Here is a 26,488-nt window from a genome sequence, read left to right as displayed (position 1 = left end):
TCAAGTGTGCTGCACTTCAGCACAATTTCCAATTAGTTTGTTCCCTCTGCACTTGTGGAAAGAACCGCCTCACGTCTCACAGGAACTTTAAATCAGCGTGGCTCTGCTCTGCATGGAGACACTTAGTTCTCAGCTTTAGGGAGGATGTAATAATGCTCACCTTTCTGACAATGATAAAAGATTAAGTGCTATGAGTGAGTGTGTGAGAAAATATATTTTATGCCATCTTTTTTTACGCTTATGGTCACATTTAATATTGATTTTACAATTCCCAATTTATCTCCACTTGCTCTTACTTCTGTCTTACTGATTAAAGGCAGTAAAAAACAGCAAATGCCAATTCTTTTTTGACTAATGATTAAGTGCAATCTCCACTGCAGCAGCATTCATAGAGATTGGACGGATTAGTTGGACCAGAGAGATTTACAAGCTTTCTCAAAAATCAGCTTTAACTACCCAACTGATACTGGATTGTTTTAGCTCAAAGAATCTGGGTCTAACAATATACTGGCAGATACCTGTTTTTGAAAAAACTTTTTTGATGTAAGATCCCTTACATTTGATTATCAAAGAGTTGTGACCAAAATATTTCATATTTATATTTTACAGTTGAAAAATAAACACTAAGAACAAATATAAAAGTAACATTAAATGAAGTAGTGTATGGTGTGGGCATGCCTACATAACGAAGAAATACATTCTTAATAATTAAAAAAAACTGTTATCAAAGACTAACTAATCTATGTATGTATGTATACTGTTTTGTTTCCGTTTTTGTGATGCAAGCTACAGGAAAGCTTTTTCCAAACATTACTTATGGCAACACACTGAACTCAAAAACGCCTTTTCAGAACATATCTACGTATCTAAGTCGTTGCTAAGCACTGGAAAACTTTGAAGGGGATGCTGTCGGTAGGAAAGTGCAAGTGGCATTTATTAACAAACATGATAATGAAACAGAGGCAGGAATGAAGTGAGGCCCTTCAACTGAAAATAAACTTGTGAAACTACACAACTTAAACAAACTCCTGACTGATACATTAACAGATGAACTGAAACACTGAATAGAAATTAATGACGTTTGATTTCCAATTTGTACATGTCTATTTTTAGGTGAGTGAAATTCTTCATAATTAGTCATAATGAGTCTTGCTGAGTTCATGATAGAGGCAACACAGACAACATCAGAGAGCAGGAAAGTGTGTGTGTGTGTTGCATTTTCCTCTGAATGCTGTGTTTTCTCTGCAGAGTGTTGTTTGGCACCTTGTGCGTCGGCGTTCTCCGTCTTCTTCCCCGAATCCTTCTTGAACATCCTTTTCAACTGCAGGAGACGGAGACACACACACAGTGAGAGTTTGAAGATGATGAAAAAAGGCCTCGCAGTTTACAAGTACTGAAGGTCTCTGTAACACCAAGCTGTATCCAACATTCAAGGACAACTTTCTTAAAATACGCCGTGATCATCTCCTGTTCATGACGTCTCCTGGTTATAAGTGTTAATATGCGCCTGAGGGGAGAACCGGCAGTCTCGACCCACATTTTTACAACAGGTTAAAAGGTTCTTCAGATACTGTAAAACAGCACAATTAAATCTATACTCTGACATATATAAACAACATGTTATCGACACCTTTCTGGCCACGGGGTCTTCGGGCAGGACAGGGGCACCCTCGGGTCCTTCACAGGTGATGCGCGTGGCGTCTCCCTTAGCAGGGAAAACATACAGGGCCCTCTCTCCCAGCTGCCTCTGGGTGTGGTCGTAGTATCCCAGACGCCTCACTCTAAACCAACCAGCACAGTAACACAATACACTATCAGTTTGTATTTGTTCTGTATTTCGCGTGATATTGGACCTTCTTGCACACATTGACTGACTAACATCTAAGAAGACGCTTAAGATGTCCTTAAACATTTTACCAATTAATGTTTTGTGGAATACCATAACATAGCAATTTAGTCATTTATTTAAATTCTTAAAGCTGTAAGAAAATAACAATATTAAATACACTTCAAGCAATGATAAACAAAGCTCACAACAACAGCAGCTATTAGGGGGCATGTGTAAATCTGTGTGAGCACATGTGGATGAATATCTCGACGGACCTGCAGAGATTTTCCTGTGTGATGGTGGAGGCTGGAGGATAGACGCTGTCAGAACCTTTGGGAGAGTAGCTCTTTGTGATCCACGTCACCTTCAGTTCTACCACTTTCACCTGAGGAGAGCATGATGACACCACGGAGACCATTTAGACCATTTAAGATGCACAATTACTCTGTGTTCTTCTGTCCATATTACACGTAAACCCCAATTTATTCAAGTATATGACAGGTACAGTATTAAAAAAAGAGAAAAACGCTTCTGTGCACAGCGCGAACTGCAGAGCTGGAGGTGCTGGTGTTTGTGTTGGCGACCGAATCAAAAACAATCAAGGACTTTGATGAGAGTGATGCATTTCACTCAGCACTTCATCCATTAGTGATACAATTCTTCTGTTTCTGCTACTAAAATAAAAAGAGCAGAAGAGAGTGAATGATCTAAACTGTACGACGCAGTGCTGCAGATACAATGAGCAAATACCCCTAAATGGGTTATTTCCCTCTTGCTCAAATAAAAGATGCAGTGAAAAGAAGACGGGTGTTAAGAGTGTTTAAAGAAAAAGGACTGTCATCATCGTCTCACCTCTTCTACCACCACCCTGAATTTGCACTTCCTGCTGAGGACAGGTTTGACCCCTGACAGCCACTGTACATTAGAGAAGACTTTGGCCGGGCCAATCAGGACCTGGCCTGGGTAGAAACCGTACGCCTCGTCGAAGAACAGACCCTGAAGAGCAAACACAGCAACAAGGAATCAATAAATAAATTAAGTGACATTTTCTGCACATTAATGTTTAAAACCTTCAGGGGGAAAAGCTGTTAAAATACAATATATAGTACAAGTCATCCGCAGGTCTAAACAGTGGGATTTTTCCCCCTCATTTATTTCTAATGTCTGATAAAAAAAAAGATAAACTACAGTCTGAATGCAAAGTTCTGAATAATTGTTTTCCAGATGCACTTACAGACGATGTAAATGTCCAACTATATGACTCAGAAGCAGAGGATGGCTATTTCATTCAGTTTCTAATCAAATTAATAAATAAAATGCAAAGCAACATTAAGGCAATACATCAAATAAACATACATACAGACCGTGAACCAGCCGTGTCTGTCTGGACATGAACTTTTTGTAAAAGGGATCTGACCCCTGACTAACAGCTCTTCTGTTCAGGGTGGATGTACCTGAGGTGACGGATAAGAGCTTGTGGCTACATACCGAATCACTGACATGTGGACAGACGTCGTAAAGCTTGGCACCGTCCTCCACACTCATGGAGCACCTGGAGGGAGGCAATGACAGAGAGAGGGGGGACCAGTTGACACTCACTGGATTTGGCACAGATGAACGTGTGCCAGCATGCCGACAGGTCGACACCACACACACACCACACACACTCTACCTGGCTCCATTGGAGAGCTTGAGGATGATGTGATTAGTCAGGTCGTACACTTTCCCCAGCCAGAAGTCGTAGGCAATGTAGTCGCCGTACATAAAAGACTGTAAATAAAACAACAACAACAAGAAAACTATTAATTTAATTAATTTATGCTTGCAGAGGTTTTCTATGTCCTCTACCATTTCTCTGGATCAACCCTATTAACAACAACAACTGAAGTTAATCATCTGGTCCCAACTTCAGAGCTAAATTAGTTTCTCAAGCCATTCAGTAATACACCTTGAGACTGATCATTTATCATTACTCAAACATTTGATTATCCTTAATATGACAATGCAATAAAACACACACCCTGCCTGTATCAAACAACAGGCAAAGACAAGCTGTATTTTTAAATCACATTTGATAATATTTATAATTCCTAAATGCCAGTAATTAAAAGTACTGGTTGTGGCATCTGAGACAAAATTTGATTAATGCTATATTTTATGGGTCCGCAATTATTTCCTGGGAAATGTCATGGAAAGAACTAAATAATTTGGTATTGATCAACAGAAACAAATGATAATAGCTACATCTCAGTACAGAGACCCCTATCAGGCATTTGTTGCTGTTGCTGTACTGAAACGTAGCTCTTCAATACATTTACCTTTAGAGTGTGCAAACAGATTATTGTTACTTTGACTCATCACTCAACATCTGTATATTCACACAGGTGTGCAAATACGTCTGCTCATGTAGGAGTAGACATATAATTCTCTTCAAGTTACATAGTTCTTTTCAGGAAATGACTTGAAGGTAGTATTAAGTTTCACTTCAGTGAAATGTTACTCTCTTACCCAGATGTGCTGCAGGTCTTTGCTGTTCACTGGATACAGAACACAGTTTGTTCCCACTAGTTTCACTGCACACTCGATGTCAATGTTGGTCACAATACCACACTGGTTGTCCTGTAATGCAACACACACAAGTTCAGCATATCATCATATCATTTATCACTACTGCTATAGCATCCTCTTCATCAACCCAAACACTTGTATTGCTTGTGAGCTTTTCAAACTTTCCTGAGATCCTCCAGCATCACTGATTTGACAGCATGTGAACAAGACGACACTTGAATTTCAAACCAAAAGAAAATCGAATCATAGTTTAACGCTGTACTAATATTTGGGAGTTGCTGAACTGCTTTAACTGGAAAAGTCTCCTCTTAGTCCTTTGTAAGTGTCGACCTGCAGTAATAATATTCCAGTCATGTCTGATGCAGCAAATGGAACACAGCGGTGAACAGTGACATGACTGACAATAAGAGAGAGACTTGGGGGGGGGGGGGAGCTAGAAATAAGACAGAATGAGAGAGATGAAGTGAAAAAGAGAGTTAGACAAAGAACGAGATGCATACTGAGGACTCCACTTACATTAGAATTGTTTCGTCGCACGATGTCTCTAATGACAATAGATCGATCTTCAAGTTTCAGCTGTAAAAGAAAGAGAAAACAAGTTTAGATAATGGTGGCTAACACAGCCGGGTGACCTCATCTTACAGACTCATCATTTCCTTGTAATAACTCTCACTGCAGGAGACCTCTTCACATCAGCGACCCTGTGATGAACCCCGGAGGAGAACTTTGAAGTTAAATACACATAAATCACATTCACACTTTGCCATGACAACATTACTGATGTGATTTGTCACACTCTTGTCGTGTCCCCGCTTGCAGCCATGAAGACTGCAACATGCACTGTCAGCAGAGCTGCAACGCCCCCTGAGAGCAGATACAATGATTTTGCCATCCAAACAGAGAGAGACACATTTCACCAAGCCGGCCAGCACGAGCCTCTAGTGTGAGAGTCCAGCAGTGTGATGAGCACTGAAGGAGTCAGCAAACATATTTTCATTATCAATTATTTATCTACACATTGAAATAAATATAGGATCTGTGAGACGATACGGTTTACAGGGCCGACAGTTTGATGGACGGATGAAGCCAAAACAACATTGATCAAGAGCTACAAGCCCAGAGAGACAGAGGGCAGAAAACAGGAGCTGCTGGGATAAACTTGGCACAAGCTCACCTCCCAGAGGGAAACCGTGTTCCTGTGAGCAACATTTTGCTGTGTCACTATGCCTGTTAAGGTGCATTCAGACCGAAAACTGCACTCAAAGAAATGCTTTGGTGTTGGTGGGGCCACGTTACTTCAGGCACCAGTGACACAATTAAATATGATCCAGAGAGGCCAGTTTGAGTGAGAGATCCATGAGTTCGAAGGCTAATCAGAAAGCCAAACACTGAACAGTGGTTTGTAACTATGAGACGGGATTTTACAACTCTGGGAAATTATCAATTTATCCCCCGTCGCAACAATCCCCAGGTAAACATCAAAAACTTAATAAGAAACTTTTAAACAGAAAATTGTGGACTTTCACTTTACAGTTTCACTGACTGTGCCATATCAGTTAATTTAGAAAGCGTCTACATTATATTCACCAATCTGAAAGAAGCCACTACAGGTCTGTGTGGCAGAAAGTGAACAATAGTTAAAAAAAACTAACACGTACATGAAGTTGCTTATAAAAAGCTACCTGCAGGAGGGCCGGCTTCAACTCTACCAGCTACAGCTCAAGCTGCTCTGTTGGCAGTAAGTACACAGCAAAGTGGCAGCAAACCGCCAGCCAGAGCCTCTGAGTTCAGGCAGAGACAGATGGAAGTAGAGGGGGAGAATGTAATTAGGAGTAAAGAGAGTGAAGAAATTAAAAACACTGAGGCCTGCTGCATGTTCAGTAATGACTGGGGTTGGTTTCACCAAACTGGTGAAAGCTGGAGGAGGGAGAGCTGTTATCATAGATTAGAAATATGCCATCACATCCACGTATGAGCACACTCTTCAGTACATAAACAGGGAAGATTCTTTCTATACCTGTGAGGACAATCAATTCAGTGCACTATTTTGTTTTCAAATATCAAAATATCAAGTCCTACTCTTGACTTATAGGCAAATTCCTGTATTTTTCAACCTGGGTCTTATTCTCATAATTGTGGCCATGAGTCAGGGTAATTTTGAACTTGCACATCTCCATTGTAGAGATTCAGGATACATGGCGCCGGTAAAACAAGGTCTGCATCGATAACGATAACGTATATTAAGGCAGTCAGCATGAGCCTCCTATAGATTCTGAAATGAACTAACATTTCCATAAATATGCTCATCTCCAAGTCTGACCAAAGGTAAACACCAGAATTCCCCTTTAAGTCATATTAAATCCAAAAATGAAACCTGTCAATATGTTCGTATTATGATGTCCTCCTGAGGACGGAAGTACAAGCACATGAGTGCACATTCACACACACACTCCTGGGTCCTTGGCAGTGCTTCTGATTTGTCTCGCTGTAACCCTACACCACTGAATTCTGGGAGAGGAAGAGCCATTGAGTGAAAGTGTGTCTGTGTGCAGGGGATACGATCGATGGGTCGCCATGTTCCCTTGTAATCTATTAAACAGCAGCCTGTCTGCTCCTCATGTCTCTGCTGCTGCGAGTGCACACACACACACACACACACACACACACACACACACACACACACACACACACACACACACACACACACCTAAACCTTTTAGCTGAGAGAAGCTCAGAAGTACAAAACATTTTTTTTGGACAGACACACATACACAGCTCTTTTTCATTAATATTCTTTCAGTACATCATGCTGCAGTGCGCTACTGTAGTAACTGATTTCCTCTCCAGTTCAAAAACACTGTGTTTAAATGAATACTATTAACTCCACTGTAAGAGACAGCAGGTACAGCAACACAACCCCTTAAGTCACCTCTGCCACAGACTACTGAAAACCACAACAACCTTTGCTCCTATTACTAATGATGACCAGTATATGAATTTGCTGGTCAACCAGCTGGTATGAATGGCTGACTGGCAATACTCAAATTTTAATGTTAGATACCTTGCAACTGTGTCATGTCATACATTCTGCTACAGAGCAGCAGGTCCCTGCAGTGGGAGCGATTACTCTCCAGGAAAAGACAAAAGAGAGAGGAGGGAGGATAGTGCTCACAGATCATATTGATATGCAGCTGAAAAAAAGATTTTTGACTTTCCATCACAATTTCTTTCATGCTAGGGAGGTATTTTTCTGAGATGAATTTCTATGAATGCAAACAGATACTGCACAAATGATCAGAAAACTAAACAGCTAGGTTACAACAAAGCAGCTGACTGTTGCTATGGCCTGTGTGGTGATGATGAGAAGAGAGGCGGGAAGGTGGTCGAGGACACAGAGTAAGAAAAAGACAAAGGCAGTTCATGTGCATGGATGGATATATGTGTGTGTGTGTGTCTATTTGTGTGTGGCACCTGACTCGGAGATAGAAGACAACCATGGCTGCCTCTCCATCCACACTGATATGGTAGAAGGGGCCAGATTGATTACAGGAATCGATGGAGGACAGCATTTGCTTTGACTTCCCGGCCTAATTAACACAAGTCACTATTCAGGTGCTGCGCGAGGAGTAGGAAGAGGGGGAGAAAGAGACACTGCAGAGGACTGCAGCTCGGGGCCACGCCTATTCTCCACTCTGACAGACAGTTTTCTAAACCAGGCTTTCTCCTCTTTCAGCCTCATCTCTATACTAACGAGGCATCTGATCCAGAATAGTCAAACAAACACAAGTGGTTTCAGTAGTAACAGGTGCACATGCAGTATTTCTCTCCACACACACCTACCTGTACTCTACATATACATCTTATAAGTAAAGGTCCACCCACAGATATTGCTAAAAATTGATCTGTGATAATGAAGGTGCATACAGCGTTACATCCTGCATCTAAGCTTTCAGCCTCAGGCAAATCATGGCTCTGCTACATCATTAGAGTTTTGGGAAACTGAAGAGAGGCATTCTGGATCCACATCCTTAACTCTGTTGAGCATGGCAGATTCTGCGTGGAGCTTAACATTTTTTAATACATTGATATATTTTGGGAAATATGCTTATTCACTTTCTTGCTGAGAGTTAGATGAGAAGATTGATACCACACTCATGTCTGTACTGTAAATATGCCGGTTAGCTTAGCTTAGCATAGCATAAAAACACAATCAAAACAATGTCTAAATATCGTGCTACTCATTCACAAACCTCATAAGTATGTGTGCATTGGTTTGCGCATGTTAGAGCACCCACCTCCTGCTCTGCCATTGGTCAGGAGAACTGCTCTGTCGCAGCTTACTCATTGGCAAACCTGATGCTGCGTGAGGTCGTCACACTAGACAATGGCTTGAAAAGGATGGAGATCTTTGACTATTTTCTTGCTACACTTGCACGTGAAAAAATATGAGATTTAGGTGCATTGCATCCCTTAAATAGGATGAGCAAATAAACTAAATATAGACCATAACAATAACAAGTCCTTGCATCCTTGGTTGATATGGCGATAAACAACTGAATCATCCATCAATCCTCACACTCTGATACAGTCTCCTCAGAGGGTATTGATTGGGACACACAGGAAGGGTGCACAGCTCTATTAAAAAGAAACCCACAGGGACCACAAGGGAATGACAAGAGCACTAATAGCACAGAGATAAAACGAAAAAAGCACCATTGGACAAAGCAAGAATACAATAAAGACACAGAAAAGGGGGGAGGCAGAATATGAAGAGACAGAGGAAAAGGAAAAGAATATAAGATAAAGGCAGGGAGTAGGATGGGATGAAGAATACTCGAGAGTCAATCACGGAGATGAAGAAATAGATGGAAAAAGTCGGGGCAGCGAATGGAGAAGATGGCGAAGGGGAGGAGGGTGCGAGGAGAGGTAGACGGGGTGTGACGGGAAGAAAATGACGATGAGCAGCGAACGAGGCACAGAGGAGACAGCAGCCAGCCCAACAAGTGGGAGATCGAGACGGATCCCGGGAGGGAGACAAAAGAGTGAGGAAACAAGAAAAGCAAGAGCCAGAAATAGACGATAGCACAGCAAACACAGCAGATAGTGAGATAGAAAAAAAAAGGGGGGGTGTGAGAAGGGCAGAGAGAAAGAGAGAGAGGGAGAGCAGACAGTCTCCCCACTGGGCAGGGCCAATACTGCGGAGGAAAAAGGGAGGATGAGAAGATGGGGGGAGGGAGAAAGAGAAAGAAGAGATGGGAGGAAAGAGGGCTGGTGGGATGGATGCAGCGAGGCAAGTCACTTCAGAGTCTGTCTGTCTGTGTGTGTGTGTGTGTGTGTGTGTGTGTGTGTGTGTGTGTGTGTGTGTGTGTGTGTGTGTGTGTGTGTGGTCTATGCAGGGAAAGAGGATCAAATGAGATCCATTATCTCAGGGCAGGAGCTGGACAACCATCCAGTCAGCACCACATTACGTCAACATTCTCCAACACACTGGTCTGCTGGGACACTGAGGGAGGAGAGGAAGGAGGTGAACATTGGGGGAGGTTAACAGGATGGGCTAGGAGGGGAGGAAAAGCATGGGGGAGGGTGAGAAAGGAGGAAGCAGGGTAGGAAAGAAATACGAGAAGGTTTGAGGAGAAAACAGACAAGATGGGATGGAGGAAATGGTGGAGCTGGCAGGGAGAGGAGGACAAGTGAGGCAAGGAGAGGGGAGATGGGGGGGGGGGGGGGCAGACATGTGTCCCTGTCATATCAGAGTTACTGTAAATATGAGCTGCTGACATCATCCGCCAAGTGGTAATTAGAAGTGGTATAAGTGGGAATTTATTGGCAGGCTTGGATTTGTCCGACATGAACAACCAACACAACAACCAGTGACCAATAAACAGTAGTATCTCAACCACAGATATGCTCATATCTAAAATCCAATGCAACTCAAGACTGTTATTAGACAGACAAGACTTTGACACATTTCTGAGGTCGAAGGCTTCCATCAGATATGATAAAAATAAAAACTGGAGCTGCTTTTCTTGTTTGTTTTTTTCTTTTGTTTTTTAGGAGGAAGCAAACAAAAACCTCAGTGGCTGATGACAAAACCTCAGGCCCAGAGCCTCTCATGGAGCTTGGGTATTTGTTTGTTGGTGCGTGTTCCTGCGCCTGCCTGGCACCTGCTCATGACCATAACTAATGCTCTGCACTCCAAAGCGCTGTTGGGTGGGCCTTGGCAGCAGCCTCATGTCCCAGATTACACCAACGTCTGCCAGCCTACCTCGAGCACCTGCAGACGGCTCCTGAGCAAACGGCACTGAAGGATACATATCATCAATCGCACCCTCATCTGAGGCTGTTAATGTGGCAAATTTGGAGCAGAAGGTCACTGTTCTTGACTGTCAGCCACTGGCAGCTTCAAAAGCCATAGCAGCGCTGCTACGACAGGCTGAATCAAATTCTGACTTTTTCACACCAAAAGCATTTTAGAGAAGCATCTTACAATATGTCATCCTTTGTAATCAAATAGCATGTACAATGTGGTTGGGTTAACACAGGCATACAAAAGATCAATATGATTATTTGAAAGAGAAAAGTGTGCTGATTCCAACAGAATAAATGGCTTAGGTGCTAAGTTAATTAGCGCGTGTAGACTAAATAAATAGAAACACCTGCCCAGTAGAACTGCTGTAGCTATTGCACACCGCTGAAGGCCACTTCACACAAGACTCTAACTGCGTTTGCTTATTTATAAGCTACTCATGGTGAGAATATATGAGAAGAGATGAAGAGTTACAGGATACAGGCTAATGACGGGCTATTGACTGAAACATGCTTTAAAGCCCATCATTTATTCCTAGATTTATTGTTCTTATCAATGTGGGAGGGGAGTCGAAAGACAGAGTCGATGCAGTGACACAAACCCACCAATATTTTTTGTTTGACAAAAGCTTCTTCCTTTAGACCAAAGAATCAATAATGCTACAATTTGAACCAAGTGCTAATCTTGCAGCTAAAATGATTTTGGAGAGTCAAGGCCTCGAGAGGAATGAAAACCATTTCTGTGATCATGAGCGAAGGACGGATGGGAGCGTAATTCAGCAGCCAACCCTTTTAGGACAGAGATGTTTCTCTTCTGTAAAGTCAGTGGGGGTGTGACCAGACTTGTGTAGCTGGATGGATGAGGGCGGGGGGCAGGGCCAGGTTGACAGATGGGAGTCACCCTGCGGTCAAAGCATCCAGCACCTGCAGTGCTCTCCCTCTTCCCACCCCTTGTATTTTAAAGGATTTTTACAGTCTCCCATTCATTATCAACAGACAACCTTAAAATTAAAACATGCTTTTCCAACAATGTGCCATGCAGAAAGACAACTTTTACTGTTACAAGAGCAATACAGTTATGTTGAATTGTTTTAGTTCAAGTGCCAAAGTGATTGATGGCTGATGCATGACATCATGCTTTTCCATGCTATAACAGGACAGAGGGCAGAGGTCAAACAACAATGCATATAAGCCTTCTGCTACTACAGCTGTCAAGAAACATGCCACAGCCATTTCATGTCTTCTCCATTTATACTGTACATATATACATGAAGGCCTTCTTTCTGTTCCAATGAGCTGTGTAGAGAGCTTCCCTAAATGACTAACTGACTGTAGCTGCTGTTATGATCTGACTAGCTGAGCAGGTGGTGGCTCAAAAACAAAAACAAAAGACTATCAGCACAATAAAAGGCAAAGATAAAAGCAATAAAACCCCAGGAGTCTCCCTGTTCACTTCATAAAGCATTAGGCTCAATGGGTTCTATCTAATATTTTTTTCTATCCTAGTAAAAGTAAAACATTTATGTAACTAAAATCAACTGTCCTGTGTCATTTGCAACTGAATGATTACAGTATAAAATGGCCACCAAATGCTTTTTCAAATTTTACAGTGGGGTCAAGGACCTGCGAGCAGCTGAGGAGAATTTATTAAACACAAATCACAGCAATCTGATGGTGGAGGTATTTAGGGAAGTGCAGCTTTAGGACAGCACTTTAATGCTGCTAACTTGAGGACAGAGCAGCAAAACTAGGTTCTTTCACCCTGAGACGCACTAGACAGAAGAGGCTTGGAATTTAAAATGGCTCAGAGAGCAGAAGGTGAGACCTTAACATTTCAAGGACTAAAAGCCTGCACATTACCATAACAGCCATCTGGTACCAAACTGTCTGCCTGTCTCATTACCTCCTTTCCAGTCAAGGTGTTTAATTTTATTTAATTCCACTTTCTCCTTATGGTTTTGAGACCCAGGTGACATTTTTAATTGATATTCAATACAGTTTTTTCCCTGACTTCCTCACTTTTACTCTCTCTTCCCCATGTCTCTCTCTGCAGTACAGTCAGCAGCAGCAGTCAGTCCTGCTGCACCCTCCCCTGTCATAATTCATTACCACACAAGCCTCCTCCTCGTCCTCCTCCTCCCGCTCCACCTGCTCCACCCTCACGGTCACAAAAGGCTGCTGCTTCCAGGGAGGAGCTTGTGGTCACTTCGACCCCTCTGCCTTGACACCGGACTTCTCAGAGCCTTAATTAACGCACAGACAGCACAGCAGAGAAGACTTGCTGCATCACCATACCATGCATACCAGGAGTTACGTCACAATACTTTTGGGGGGTCTCAAAAGTGCATTGATGAGTGTTTGAGTCAGCAAATGATTGACAGATTCAGGGACAACTCAGACACGCCCTGTACTGTTGTTCTCGATGCTAGCTACCTGCTGCAGTGCACTTCTGTCCTTGAATGGAAATTTCAAGGTTGTGCTGCAGCAACAGGGCTCTGTGTGTGTTTGGTAATGCTGACTGTGGCAGGCAGTGACGCAAGGCGTATTGTCAAAGTCACAGTTCTGTCGGTTTTTGATGTGCTCCCAGAAAGTAAAAAGTTTTTCTTATTATTACTATAGTTTTAGAATTTATTTTTAAAATGTAAGATAAAATCATCCTCCTGTGGAAAAAAAACTCATAACATAGAAATGAACCTTAAGCATCAAAATCACCAGTCGGGGAAAAAAAATCGAATCGGGTGCCATGGTAACCAAAGCCCTGCGATGCACAGAAGTACAGAAAACCCCTCACTACACAGGCTGCATGTTAACTAACTACCTACACAGAAGCATATAGCACAAACACACATCAGGCCATCAGCTGTTAAATGTCATGTTAGCCTACAAAATGTATTTTATCTACTCTTAACTTTTAGGCATTCCTCTGCATGATTCCTGGAAAGGGAACCAGGTGTACCTACCACAGCAAAATGCCTAAGAAAAGCAAATCAGATACATTACAGGTTATTTAACTCATGTCTTCACTCTCTTCTATGTAGTTCAGGGTGTAAATTGAGGTCAGTGTGGAGTCGACAACAGTAACAGGCCTCCCTGTAACCTGCCCCCACTGCAAATATTTTTAAGGTCAGTGAGGAAAATAATCTTCTTGATCCACAATCAAAGTACTGCATTACTGGCAAATCACAAGCTGTGTCCTTGTCCTTCTGATCCTTGTAGGATTATATATCTATTACTGTACCTTTCTCTCAAAGCACAAAGAGAGGAAGGTTCAGATGCATCTGGTCTCGTGTGCCTTTGCAGCAGAAAAAGACCAGTTAAGGTGACACTTATACAGTGACTAGAGATGATGACTACATCATCCAATATCAAACATGAATACAATGTACTGTAAGTATACCACACTGTAGATACTGTACATGCCCATTGTGCTGAGAAAAAGAAAAAGGAACCACTCTGTATGCTTGTTCAGGCCCTCTGTGCTACCGCTTTGAAGCCTTGCAGGCAATGAAAAGAAGTCAGCCATGTTCCTGACTGACTTGCGAACAAACCGGCAGTGAAACTGCAACAACTGAGGTGTCTCCGTTCATAACCTGCACGGAGATGCAGATCTAAGCTCCATCACTTCCTCTTGAGATACTTATTAAGATTTCACAGAGTGAATAAATGTGATGTGTTAGAGTGACGTAGTGAGCAGCAGAAATGTTCCCATTTCACGGCTACTGGTGCTAACTTCAGAGTATCCCTCTTTAGAGGTTGCTAATACAAGCTCGTCTGAGAGTCAATGACCGAGTCCCTTCAAAAGCAACAATAGATGGCAGCTGCTACACAAGCTTTAATCAAAAGTACTATTAGTTGCAGTTATTAGAAACATCCATTTCAGCGACAGTACAGTACTTTGCTCTAACTACCACCACTGACCCACATAAAGTATGCTGTGTGCCTGTGTGACGGCACAAAACTTACCAGGAACTACAGTATAGTCACTGTATGTTCATGAAGGGTAGTCATATAGTTCAGAGAAGGCAGGAAGGGTTGAGCTGCTACAATATGTTGAACTGAGCCTGTTTATTGGGTACACCTAGCTAAAACCAATTCAGTCTCATACAACAGTCCTGCAATAAATCCTACCTTCATGAAGGTTGTAATGTTCGTGTTTTAACTGTTTTAGTGTTGATTCGAGGCAGTAGTTTGTGGTGCTGTTGAATTGTATTGCGTTATACTGAGAGGTGTGTCTAATATCTTTTTACCCACATTGATGTAAATGGTCTGGACAAAACTGCTAATGGAGAGAGCAAAGCCAATGTGAATGCTGGGTATTCAAAATGGCCACCGTCAGCCTCCATTTTCACAAAACTGTTTTCAAAATACAAGGTGAACTGAAAAATAGGTTAGAAATTTATTACAGAAATTTGTTTGCACAGGACATTACCTCCAATTAATTAACTGCTCATTGAGCAACATTTTTCATTTAGTGTCCCTAACTGAGCACATTTTGCAACACTAAAGAATAAGGAACATCATTGGAACTGCCTTTTGTGTTGCTGTCTCCCCTCCTTACACAGACCATCTCCAGAGTGGTTGTGTCCTGCTTGGTAGTTGTGTGATGTAGTGACGTTCATGTTTTTAGGGCATCTGCAAGATGCAGATAAACTTCCTTGTCAGCCACTGTTGGTCACACATCATCTAAAATCAGCTCGCCCCAAAATAATACCAGCAGTCTACGGTCTGAGTTTTACATGCTGACAAATCTTCATTAAGCTGGCTACTCTGTTTATTCTCATACCAGTTCTAGAAAAACTGGTGTACAATCCAGGTTGTTATGAAATACATAGGCAATGTTAAACATGTGTGCCACCACTCCTCTTTAAGCAGGACGACATAAAGAAAGGGACATTTTATATGGAAAAATGATTTTAAACTTGCTGCTGTGCTCTAAACTCCAAAATCCAAGTTCTGCAGTGAAAATGCTGCTTTTATTAACCTCAGGAGACACACTGACAAGCGTGGCAGATTTTAAGCATCAGTTTTCCCTCCACTGATTGCTCCTGAGAGAAAACGTTTCTAACTGAGGGGCCGCCTGCAGAATAAATATATGTCTAAGTTTTGTGGAAATATCATCTTGAAGATATGCAACTTTGCACACTGCAGGAAGTAATCATGAATCATTGATTAATATCTTCAGCATGCTCTCAGGATATATGGCACTAAGACGGAGCCTGCTGAGACAGGGCATGTGGCGCATGAAGATAAACTAACGAGAAATCACATTGTCACACACACACACACACACACACACACACACACACACACACACACACACAACAGACCGCCATAAAACATGGACAAGAAGACAACAGAAGAAATCCATACATGTGCACAAACCAGCACACGCTAGATCCTTGGGGACGCTGACTAGTAATGACACAGCATTAACAGTCCATGTGGTGTGTAAACATCAGTGTCATTATAATGGAGCCTTTGTTGTGACAGAGGTTGAATGACACTCCAACCAGAACACTGCTCATTTAGCCCGAAGGACAAAGCAAGGCAACAAAATAGGCTTCTTCTGGTCCCTTCCTGTGTCTCTAAAACAAGCTTGTTTTTCCAGACCAGTCCTCCAATAAACCCTGTGACCCCTTTTTCCACAAAGCCCAGGAGAAATCTAGAGAAGCCCTGCAGAATACACATGACAGCAGATTTCCATTTTTCTTTACCAATTACAATCGAATCCATTATTTGGTTGTAGAATGAAAATATACATAGAACTCTGTTGTGTTCACTGAAACATCCATGGACAATACATGTACACCCGACTGTGTCTCTAAGTGGAACAAGGCAGGACGATGATATCTTTTACCAGCAATTACTGAATTATTGATGCCTTTCATGATTTAAATCAAAGTGGCCAAACTTAGATAACCAGCTTCTTGGATCAGTCCTCAGATGTAGTCGCAAACCCATTGTTTTATAAGTGACTATATCTCCATACATTTGCTGAGTTAAATCCTGAAAGGGTCTTTTAATATCATGTCAACAGTCCAGATAAGAGGGGCTTTTGGGTTGTACTCAGTTGCCTTGACAACTTGGTAAACCACCTTCTTGGAAAAGGCTGTGACTATTGCTGCATGTGCAGCTTAGCCAAAATTTACTACCACCATCACCTGCAATTGGTCAACAATGTCAGGTGAATTATTCATTTCCAGGTTCATTGTCTCCACCCACTGTCACTAATAAACTCATCCATCTGGTGTGATGGGTGATTAAACAAAGAACAGTGAGAATACTGACAATTGATTATTTATTTTGGGCTGTATCTGTAAATTTCTGCACTTTCACGTTCAGTAATATTAAAAGGTAGTTTAAAACATGTTTGAGTTTTTGGCTTTTGGACAAAACAGGAAATTTGAAGGCGTCATCTTGTGCATGGGTAATTTATTGACTAAATTATTAAAATGATGACAAAAATATGAGGCAAATTAATCAATAACAACATTAATAATTAGTTGCAGCAAAACTGGGACAGAGTGAAGAGATTATGTGGATTAGGGTTGCAACTAATGATTCAAATATTTGTCACTCGAAAGATGACAACAAAATAGTTGCCAATTAATCTTCTGCTGATCGAACAATTGTTTCAGCTCAAGTGAGGATGGCCGTGATTTCAGCTGCAAAACTGTAGACATTACTGGTCACACTAACAAGATATCACATGTTATCACTGAATCAGATGAGAGCTTCTGTGTTAGCGGTCTGTCTTAAGATGTCAGGTCAGACGGCGGTTTGAAATAGGAAGCAGGTGCATTTGGGATGAGGAACTGAGACATTATGTAAATACTAAAGGTTGTTCTATCATATAAATGCTTGGTCTAAGGCCAAGTCACACCCAGTTGAGGAGCTACACTGAGTCAAGGATGAGCTAATCAATAGGTGCAAGGTTCCTTGCTGGGACCTGCACCTGCCAAAACCTGTAGGTACATCTACAAACGGAAAGCGGCTACCTGGCCAGTCACTCGTGTATATTTGATGTATTGGCGGCTACATGGACGCAGTCAGGTGGAACAACCCTGTTTAGCGTGCCAGCACCAGCTGAGTGACATGAGGCTATGAGCTAAACTGCTAGCTAGCATGTGTGCTTGAATGCTAGCCAGTTAGCGGGCTAGGTTATGCGTTTTAGGCAGATGGATTAAGTGAACCTTATCCCTGACTGGCTAGCAAGTTGACTCATCGCTTCCAAAAACCACAACAGGCGGTTAAAAACAGTGCAGCCCTCGTGTCAGGTTGGGGGAATAACCCAGTCTCAGTGTAAACAGTTAACACATTAGCCGGTTTGTGGTACCTTTGTCTCCCTGATGTCCTGCTTTCCTCCTTCAGGGTACCACTGGACGCGGACAAATCCCCTAACGAGAGGCCGACTCGGGGTGTCCACAGCGCTCTCAGTGTCCGAACCACACGGGACTCGTCCTCCTCCTGCTCCTCCTCCTCCTCCGCCACCTCCACCTCCTCCTCCTCCACCACCACCGCCTCTCCCACCGCCATCATCGAGGTCCGAGTCTGAGTTAAAATCCTCCTCGCCGTGGATCATCCGTACGAGGCCAAACCGGACTGAGCCGCGATACCGCCCGGAGACCAGGTCGTGGGAGAAGAGCAGCCGCTGGGAGCCGTCCGCCGAGGGAGACAGAGCCATAGATGGAGGCTCCGAGCCCGGGCTGCCTGCGGGAGAGAGGCCCGGTGTCGGAGATGCTGCCTCTGTTGCTGCGTCCGTTGTGGCAGCCGCATCCGATGCTACGGGCTCCGCCATCGCTGCTGTTGTCAGGGGGTGATGCTAGAGCGCGAGGATGGCGGTGGAATGAAAAAAAATGTAACCTGGAAGCAGCGAAGTGCACGTGTTTACGTCGCTACGGAGAGCAGCGTAGCTAGCGCAGTGTGAGAGCGTCATCACGCAGTACCCTCTGTCACCACTGAGCGGCAGTATGAGCCACAACCTGTTATGCACTTGTTCAGAATCAGAATCAGAAATACTTTATTCAAGAAATAAAGTAATACTTTATTCAAGGACGGTTTGTGACAGATATACAGGAATTTATGTTCAATGTATCTGGGTATTCTGTTGTAATTGTGAGGAGCGACATTATGACTACATCTGAATATAACATCTTTGTGTTTTATTGTAAATCTCAGACTAACCACAAACAAAAAGAGTATACATACTTTAATGTATCATGAAGAGTTGTTAGGTGAGTCCCCTGAACAATTGTAAATTGTTTATTGAACTATGTATAAAAAAATTTATTTTCTAATTTATTTAATTTTAAGATAAGGTTTATATTTGTTTTCATTGTCATGTTTTATTACATGTATTATGTTATAAATATATTTTTTATATTTCTTATTTTTTATACAGTATAGCCTATGTTTGAACCATGTATCTGGCTGCTGAAAGATGTCTGTGTGTTTGATATTGAAGAAGAAAAAACTGAGCTGTGTGTGTGTGTGTGTGTGTGTGTGTGTGTGTGTGTGTGTGTGTGTGTGTGTGTGTGTGTGTGTGTGTGTGTGAGGGAGCTGTGAAGGGAAAATCCACCAACTTATGTATGACAAGTTTTTCTCCATATGTATTAAGTTATTGAACTCACAGTCATAGCTACAATTATACACAGTGAAAAGATAAAAGGAAATAATTAATAATAGATAAAGAAACAAAAAGCTAAGTTCATGCTTACTAAAGCGTTCTTTCATCTTCCCACCCACAAACACTGCCACTCAGCACTGCGAGTGGAGACTGAACACAGGTTTCTTAACAGGACGTTTCATTCTTGAAGAAACTTAAATGAGGGTTTGCCTCAAATGACGTGAGGCGATTAACAATGACATATATCTCATGTCTCAATATCCACATGGTGATATAAATAGAAAACAATGTCTCTTGAGTAGCTACAGTACACTGTATGTTGTGAAGGAATACATTCTGTAAACTCCAAGATTCATTTAATTGTCTTTGACTGGTATGGCAGAAATTATGAGGTCACATCACTTCATTTATATTTTCTGATGTTTAAAGATATGAAAAGGTGTCAACACACTTAATTAAAGGTGACATTGGGCATCCTTGTTTAATTCCATAACTTGTGTTAACATCTATGACATATCCTCACACTGGACTTTAGATAAACAAGACATATGCTGCATCTTTCTTTCTTTCTTTGTTTTTGGAATTTGTGAGGTTTTTGTCTGTTTATTGTGAATAAAGATCTATTATAGACCCCAACACCAACAAAACTTAGTGCATATATGAGCACCCACAATTCTTGTTGTGGGTCCTGAAAAAACAAACAAACCTTGATCCCAAGAATATTGGACACCTTCTCATATTTAAAAATATAAAAGAGTGTACCAGGAAAAGCTTTGTACAATTTAAGCTCAGTGTTTATCTGGAGATGGAGATTATTTCCAGCCTTGTGACCTTTCCAGGGAGTTCACCTGCTCCTGGTGTCAGTTTGTGTTAACTGGACCACTCAGTCTTCTTCTAAACACAAATTACACACGTGGAAAAGGCAGTAAAGCATTGATCTCTGCTGGTATAGTTTCTGATTTTATAAAGTGGGCCTCATCTTGTGGGAAAGTTGTTTGTAAAGTTGGATAGAGAGGACAACAGCTGTCCATAAAACCACATGGCTACTTGAAATTCTTAACATAGCTTATTTAACGCTGAAGAGGTGACAAACAAATACGTCCTGTAATCCTCTTACAGATCTGGAAAAATAAAGCGTGGAAAGATCGTGAACTCGACTTAAAGGGACAATGGACAGCCAATGGAAAGTCTCCCCCCAGAGAAATCACATGAAGAGTGGCAAGTCCGGTTCTTAAGATCGCCCAGTTAAGCAACAGCAGCAGCGAGCACCTCCTCTCCTCTCCTCTCCTCGGTGTGACAACATTAATTGACACTGACGTTCATGGTTAACCAATCACATAGCTCGTACTTCTCTAAATCTATCTGTCGTCCGCTCTGTGGCCCAGGCGAGTCACTTCATTCAACGTTATACGTGAAATCACTCGTGAGAATAGGTCACTAATGTGTTGGTGTGAAAACTCAAACACATGATCAGTAAAATCCCAACCTGCTGCGGGTCTGATGGTGGCATGATGAGGATAATTCTCAACACACGAATATCCCTCTTGAGCTCGGCTAAATATGTTTATTGTTCAATTTACTCACGGGGGTGGAGGGGTTGGTCATCCAGCTCGCTTCAGGATTATAAGCAACTACCCCTGCGCAGTGCGCACAGAGGGTATAAATACCGACGGCGCGCCACTCTCGGCTCAGTCTTCACTCACAGTCCCGTTACGCACGGATCAGGATCTCAGACGAGGAGATACTCACGTAAAAGGAGAAAACAGCAGCAGCGGCAGCAAGTCAGAGAGTAACACCTCTATTATTTGCTTTACTTGAAAGTCTTTTGGGTAAAATAATAATAATAATAATAATACGACCATGTCGGTGGTGAGCGCAGTGCCGTTCATGAGGCCACTCCACATGCGCTCTGCGGGGCTGCAGGGCCGCCGCCACACGCTGCCGGCCAGCGAGTTCCGCTCCCTCAGCCCGGAGGATGCCATCAGTGTGTTCGAGATCGAGAGAGAAGGTAAGCAGACTCTTTACTAGAATGACACCACTCATTACTGGCTGTCTTAATGACTCCAGGGCAGTTAATACCGGCACAGTTACGCACACAGGAGCGTTTTAATCAGTTTTCATTCACATGTTGACTGAAAGGGATAACCTGCACTCACTGATAATAACTCTGTGGGCCAAACAAACTCCTTTATTAACACAAATTACATTTACAGAAATGAATCATTTTTCCAACGACCACATCTTTACATTACTTTGATGTGTAGCCTACCACAAAATGAAGGCACTATGGTGATTTAACTCTTTCCTAAATGCAGAGGTGACATGAGTTCAAGTGCCTTTAACCTTCATAACATCCCTGGCTGTGATCCAGTATATACTAGTCAGCACATAGGGGACATTATGCCATCCAGGCATCTTAATGTATAATATTTGGTTGTGATCACACTGACTCTCCTCCTCCTCCTCCTCCTCCTCCTCCTCGTCCACAAAGCCTTCATCTCAGTGTCCGGTGAGTGTCCCCTACACCTGGACGAGGTGCGTCACTTCCTCACCCTGTGTCCTGAGCTGTCTCTTGGCTGGTTCGAGGAGGGACGTCTGGTGGCTTTCATCATCGGCTCACTGTGGGACCAGGAGAGGCTTACCATGGTAAGACAGAGCGGAGGACACCTGGACAGTGATTTACCTCAGGCTTGAGTGGCAAGGGGAACACAAGACGAGGTGCAAAACAGATTAACAGAAGAGATTTTGAAAGATTCAAGGGCATATTCAGGGTTAATGTGTTTGGAAATCCAGTGGGTGAGGACACATGCCACAGATCCACCTAAATATCACTGGAAATATTCATCAGATTTGTGGGAATAAGCTTCAGCGTTATGGCGTCTAATTCAAATAACACTTGTTACACTTGAGTTGTTCTGAAAAAAACAAAAACAAAAAAGCAGTTTTGTTGTGTATGGTGCCAGAGATGAATCATGAAAATCATGAAAAAGATTTATGCCTCTGGGTTTTCTTGAAATTGTGATACTTTTCTACTCTTCTACAACCATCAGTGGTGGTAAACACTGACATTCAAGTACTATGTGTAAGTACAATTTTGAGATACTTGTGCTTTACTTGAGTATTTTTTTTCATTTCAGGTTTTCTGCTACTTTATACTTTGACTCCACAACAATTCAGAGGCAAATATTGTACTGTTTACTCCACTACATTTATTTCATAACTTTAGTTATGATTAATAATGAAAAATATAACCAAGAAATAAATTAAGATGTATTATTGGTTAAGATAAGGCTTTAAAAAAATATAGCAGTATATTATGTACTTAAAATTGAATGAACGCATCAATAATTATATTATATCTGTATATGTTGATGCTAATACTTTTGTACTTTTACTTAAGTTAAAGTTTGAAGGCAGTACTTTAACTTGTAAGAGTACTTCTGTACTGTGGTATTGCTACTTTTACTTAAATAAAAGGTACTTCTTCCGCTACTGATTAACATTTCTGAGCATCCGTGTGCTGCAGCAAAACTGAAATGGTCTACAAGATTCAAAAGGTTGAATTTTAAATGTGCACCGAAGGCAGAGCGGCATACTATTGAGGCTGTATGTGCAATAAAGAACAATAATTAGAAAAAGTGTTAAAAAGTAGGAATCACAAATAGAAATAGAAAGGCTGTGACATTTTTCATAAAAAATCTAACGGTCATCGTTGTAAAGCATGCAGTACAATAAATTATACTACAGAAATGTGCAGGGCAGTGCAAAGGATTCATAGAGGTCAATGTGCTAAACAAGGTCGAGGTCAGATGTGTGTGTGTATATATATATATATATATATACACACACTATATATAGCATTATCCCCACTGACTGAGACACATTCGATTTGCCTTATTTTCGGCAAACACAAACACTCGACTGCCCTCGAGAAGCAACCAATGAGAGCTTAAAGTGATCACATGTAGCTTTGCTGAACAGCGGCCACTGTAGCCACATGTGGTAATTACACGATGATAGAAAATGCTCACACGTAGAATAACAGTAGAGAAGAATCATAAAGTCAGCAAACTTTCTCAATGATGTTAGTTATAAAGCAATATCAGCAAAAGTTTGTTAGCTAACATTAGCCACCGTAAGCTACTGGTTATACCAGACCAAGTAAGGCTCTAACAGCAAAACCCCAGAGTGTGTTGAATTGAGCAAAGTTGCGTTTTATTGCTTATGACTTCAGTTTTTCTTTTGTAAGAGGAAGAATAAGTTATTTCTTATTTCCAAAGTTACACTGTCCTACTTTAAGACAGAAGTCCCATCTGTCTCCCAAACAGCGGTGAGAGAACTGGACTCTAAACTGACTTTTTCAAACTGTTTGTCCCTTTGTCAGTGAAGCCCAATACAGCACCTTTTCTTACATCTCTCCCCTCCCTCTGTGTTTTCAGGATGCCCTGACTCTCCATAAGCCTCACGGGACCACTGTCCACATCCACGTCCTGGCCGTCCACCGCACCTTCCGCCAGCAGGGCAAAGGCTCCATCCTGATGTGGCGCTACCTGCAGTACCTCCGCTGCCTGCCCTACGTCCGCCGCGCCATGCTCATGTGTGAAGACTTCCTGGTTCCCTTCTACCAGAAGTCGGGCTTCAAGGCGCAGGGCCCCAGTGAGATCACGGTGGGGCCCCTCACCTTCATCGAGATGGTCTACCCGGTCAGGGGCCACGCCTTCATGCGTCGTAACAGTGGTTGTTGAGGAGAGAGGGACTTCATGAGGATTCTCCCTGGCTATCAGTGGTGGTGGGACCCCCCTCCCCTCTCTTTGGAAACAGGATAAGGGGACGTCTGAGCAGCTTTGTTGTACACCAGCGCCCAGCGCAGTGTTTGTGATCATCGCTGCAAGTGAGACTTGCTCAGCAGGTGGTGAGGTGTGCGTTCAGTCTGCAGAGAGCTGAAAACAAAGAGCTGCCATCCAGCTGCCAACAACAGCTGTTTGGAAGAGTGGACTGCAAATATACAGATCTGTAGTTTAGTGTGAGTAAAGCATGAAAACCAAATCATTAGAGCAAAGTCCTGAAAGAATATAAGCAAATTTCAATTTTGTTTTTTGTTTTTTTTTGGTACAAAACGATTTTATTTTTATTTTGATAAATGTGTCATCATATTCAATAGAATGCAGATGCCTTGTTTCTTTCTTTGCCCTCTTTTCTTTATATTGAACGTGGTTTTCAGCACTCTATGAAGCCAAAAAGGACTGTTTGGTCAATAAAACCATTATCTTCCCATTATTGAAGCACTCTGTCCTGTATAATTTTGTATAAACAGTACGCCTTATTACTGTTTGTTACAATTTGTATGATTATGATAATGGTACAACTATAAAGTAATATGCCAAAGTAAACAGTAAACCTTCAAGGACTCTGGAATACAATTACAAAGGGAGGGATATCAGCAATCAAACATCAGATAATAAGTCAATGTTTTATATTAACATTTGAGTGGTCTTGTCTGTCTCCATCAGTGGCTGTAACAAAAGCCTGTGGCAGCATTGTGAACATGTTCTGACAGTCTGTACGGTATGTGATGCATTTTAAATATAACCTTTCTTAGAACACAACTGAGAATATGTGCTTTTGAAATCTCTCCTTGATAGTCTCCTCACGCCTTCTCCCTTGAAGACAATCACCACCTCTGCCTCCCAAAGTCTTGAATCAAGACAAATATGTTGTTGTTGTTTTTTTTAATAATGTTTTGTTCTTAAAATAATAAAGGTTTTATTTTCTAGCATGTCTGCCTTTAGGTCTTTTCATTTACAATCTATTAGAGTTTTAGCCAATTTAATAGTTGTTGAGAGAACTATCTCACCGCAAGGTCCATTTAGTAGCTGCTCTGGAGCTTTCCATCATATCACATGATCATCAGCAGATGCAGTTTACACGGCTGTCATAGAATTGCACGTTTTTTCCATGTTCGCTTAAAAGCTGTTTAAAGATGAAAGAAAACAATCTCAAGGGCCATTTAATAGCTTTCCATCATATTGCACGATTTGAACAGTTCTGTTAGTGACACCAATTAAAGATTTGAGCTTATTGTTAAATTCACAACATTAAATTAGATCCAGGAAAACATAATTCGCAGTTATTCTCACTTTAATGTAAAAATCCAAAGCTCTCGCTGGTGTGGCACTAACAGTAAAGAAAACTCTCACTCTCACACATAACCTCATTATTTCGAGAGTAGCATTTATTTTGACATGACTGCTATAAACACACAGATGTTCACATATAAAACTGAAGAAAAACACAACAGTACCGCATTGACCGTAGCCTGAAATTAATTTGAAAACTTTCCCTTTTTATTCCCATAAATAGAAAAGGGAGAAATTATTTGGTCCCAATGCAAACGCAGCAGACTGAAGATGTGGGTTGATGTGGTTCAGATCAAACACTCACACGCTCTCATGTCAAGAAGGCACAGTAAAGAGGTTTCCTAAAAAGAGGGGGTGTCATTGTTCCCACTTACTGCATGAGGGCAGAGTCCTATGTCTTGAAACAGATGAGCTTTATGATCTAAATAAGTGGTGTTAAAACTGATTAAAATATTTAAATTGTCCAACAATTGTTTTTTTTTCACAACTTTCAACAACACCAGATGATCGGTGAGTGAGCCCCACACAGACAAACTCACATAATCTCATAACTCACTTAGTAACTCACATAATCCTCCACACAACAGTCATTACCGGGGCTTTCCTTACAGCTGGGGTCGACACATGCCAGAATCACGAACAACAACAAACCAGATTCAAGACAAAAGCCGGCAGCCCGTGAGAGAAAGGTTTCACCTCAGGTGTTAGGACTTGTGAAATCATACTGTTACACTGATCACATTAACAGGGACCCACCAGAGCAGCAACAATCTACTGTGGGTCAACAACAATCAGCTGCTGGGGTCCAGACAAAAGCACAGATAAAAAGTGTATATGGGGACAAGATTCTGTCTAGTTTGGGGAAAAATCCTATGTCTGCTGCACCTTTACCAAAGTTTAAAACAGTTCAATTTTCTTTCTTGCATTGTTGCTGTCAAGGAGAGTATTCACAAGTGTAAATGGTAAAAACAAAGCCTTTTACAGAACATTTCACAAACACATTAAGGCTCAGGCGAAACATAA

At 41.8% G+C, this 26,488-nt stretch overlaps 2 protein-coding genes across 2 annotated transcripts in view; one reads left to right on the top strand and one right to left on the bottom strand.

The window, feature by feature from the left end:
* The window catches only part of ube2o (ubiquitin-conjugating enzyme E2O), a 30,553-nt gene extending 12,053 nt beyond the window's left edge, over positions 1-18,500 (bottom strand). The window contains exons 1-9 of the mRNA XM_070923362.1: positions 18,039-18,500; positions 4,913-4,972; positions 4,337-4,447; positions 3,501-3,598; positions 3,317-3,380; positions 2,681-2,824; positions 2,104-2,213; positions 1,631-1,781; positions 1,264-1,321 (exon numbers count right to left, since the gene is read on the bottom strand). Coding sequence (XP_070779463.1) covers positions 1,264-1,321; positions 1,631-1,781; positions 2,104-2,213; positions 2,681-2,824; positions 3,317-3,380; positions 3,501-3,598; positions 4,337-4,447; positions 4,913-4,972; positions 18,039-18,500 — 1,258 coding nt within the window. The remainder of the gene's footprint in view (positions 1-1,263; positions 1,322-1,630; positions 1,782-2,103; positions 2,214-2,680; positions 2,825-3,316; positions 3,381-3,500; positions 3,599-4,336; positions 4,448-4,912; positions 4,973-18,038) is intronic.
* A 2,688-nt stretch (positions 18,501-21,188) lies between these two features.
* On the top strand, positions 21,189-24,073 carry aanat1 (arylalkylamine N-acetyltransferase 1). The gene is made up of 3 exons (XM_070917320.1): positions 21,189-21,336; positions 21,820-21,974; positions 23,768-24,073. The coding sequence occupies exons 1-3, from the start codon at positions 21,189-21,191 to the stop codon at positions 24,071-24,073; spliced, it is 609 nt and encodes a 202-aa protein (XP_070773421.1).
* The last annotated feature ends 2,415 nt before the right edge of the window (positions 24,074-26,488 follow it).

This window comes from Enoplosus armatus, chromosome 2, assembly GCF_043641665.1.
Source record: "Enoplosus armatus isolate fEnoArm2 chromosome 2, fEnoArm2.hap1, whole genome shotgun sequence".
Classification (NCBI taxonomy): Eukaryota; Metazoa; Chordata; class Actinopteri; order Centrarchiformes; family Enoplosidae; genus Enoplosus; species Enoplosus armatus.
Note: the sequence above shows the minus strand (reverse complement) of the source record. Positions and strands in the feature narration are given on the sequence as shown.

What these genes read in the sequence shown, in the direction of transcription:
- aanat1 (XM_070917320.1), top strand. Translation starts at nt 21,189, where the DNA reads ATGTCGGTGGTGAGCGCAGTGCCGTTCATGAGGCCACTCCACATGCGC. An exon ending in GTTCGAGATCGAGAGAGAAG is followed by an intron (nt 21,337 to 21,819) that starts GTAAGCAGACTC and finishes TCGTCCACAAAG; the next exon opens with CCTTCATCTCAGTGTCCGGT. An exon ending in ACCAGGAGAGGCTTACCATG is followed by an intron (nt 21,975 to 23,767) that starts GTAAGACAGAGC and finishes CTGTGTTTTCAG; the next exon opens with GATGCCCTGACTCTCCATAA.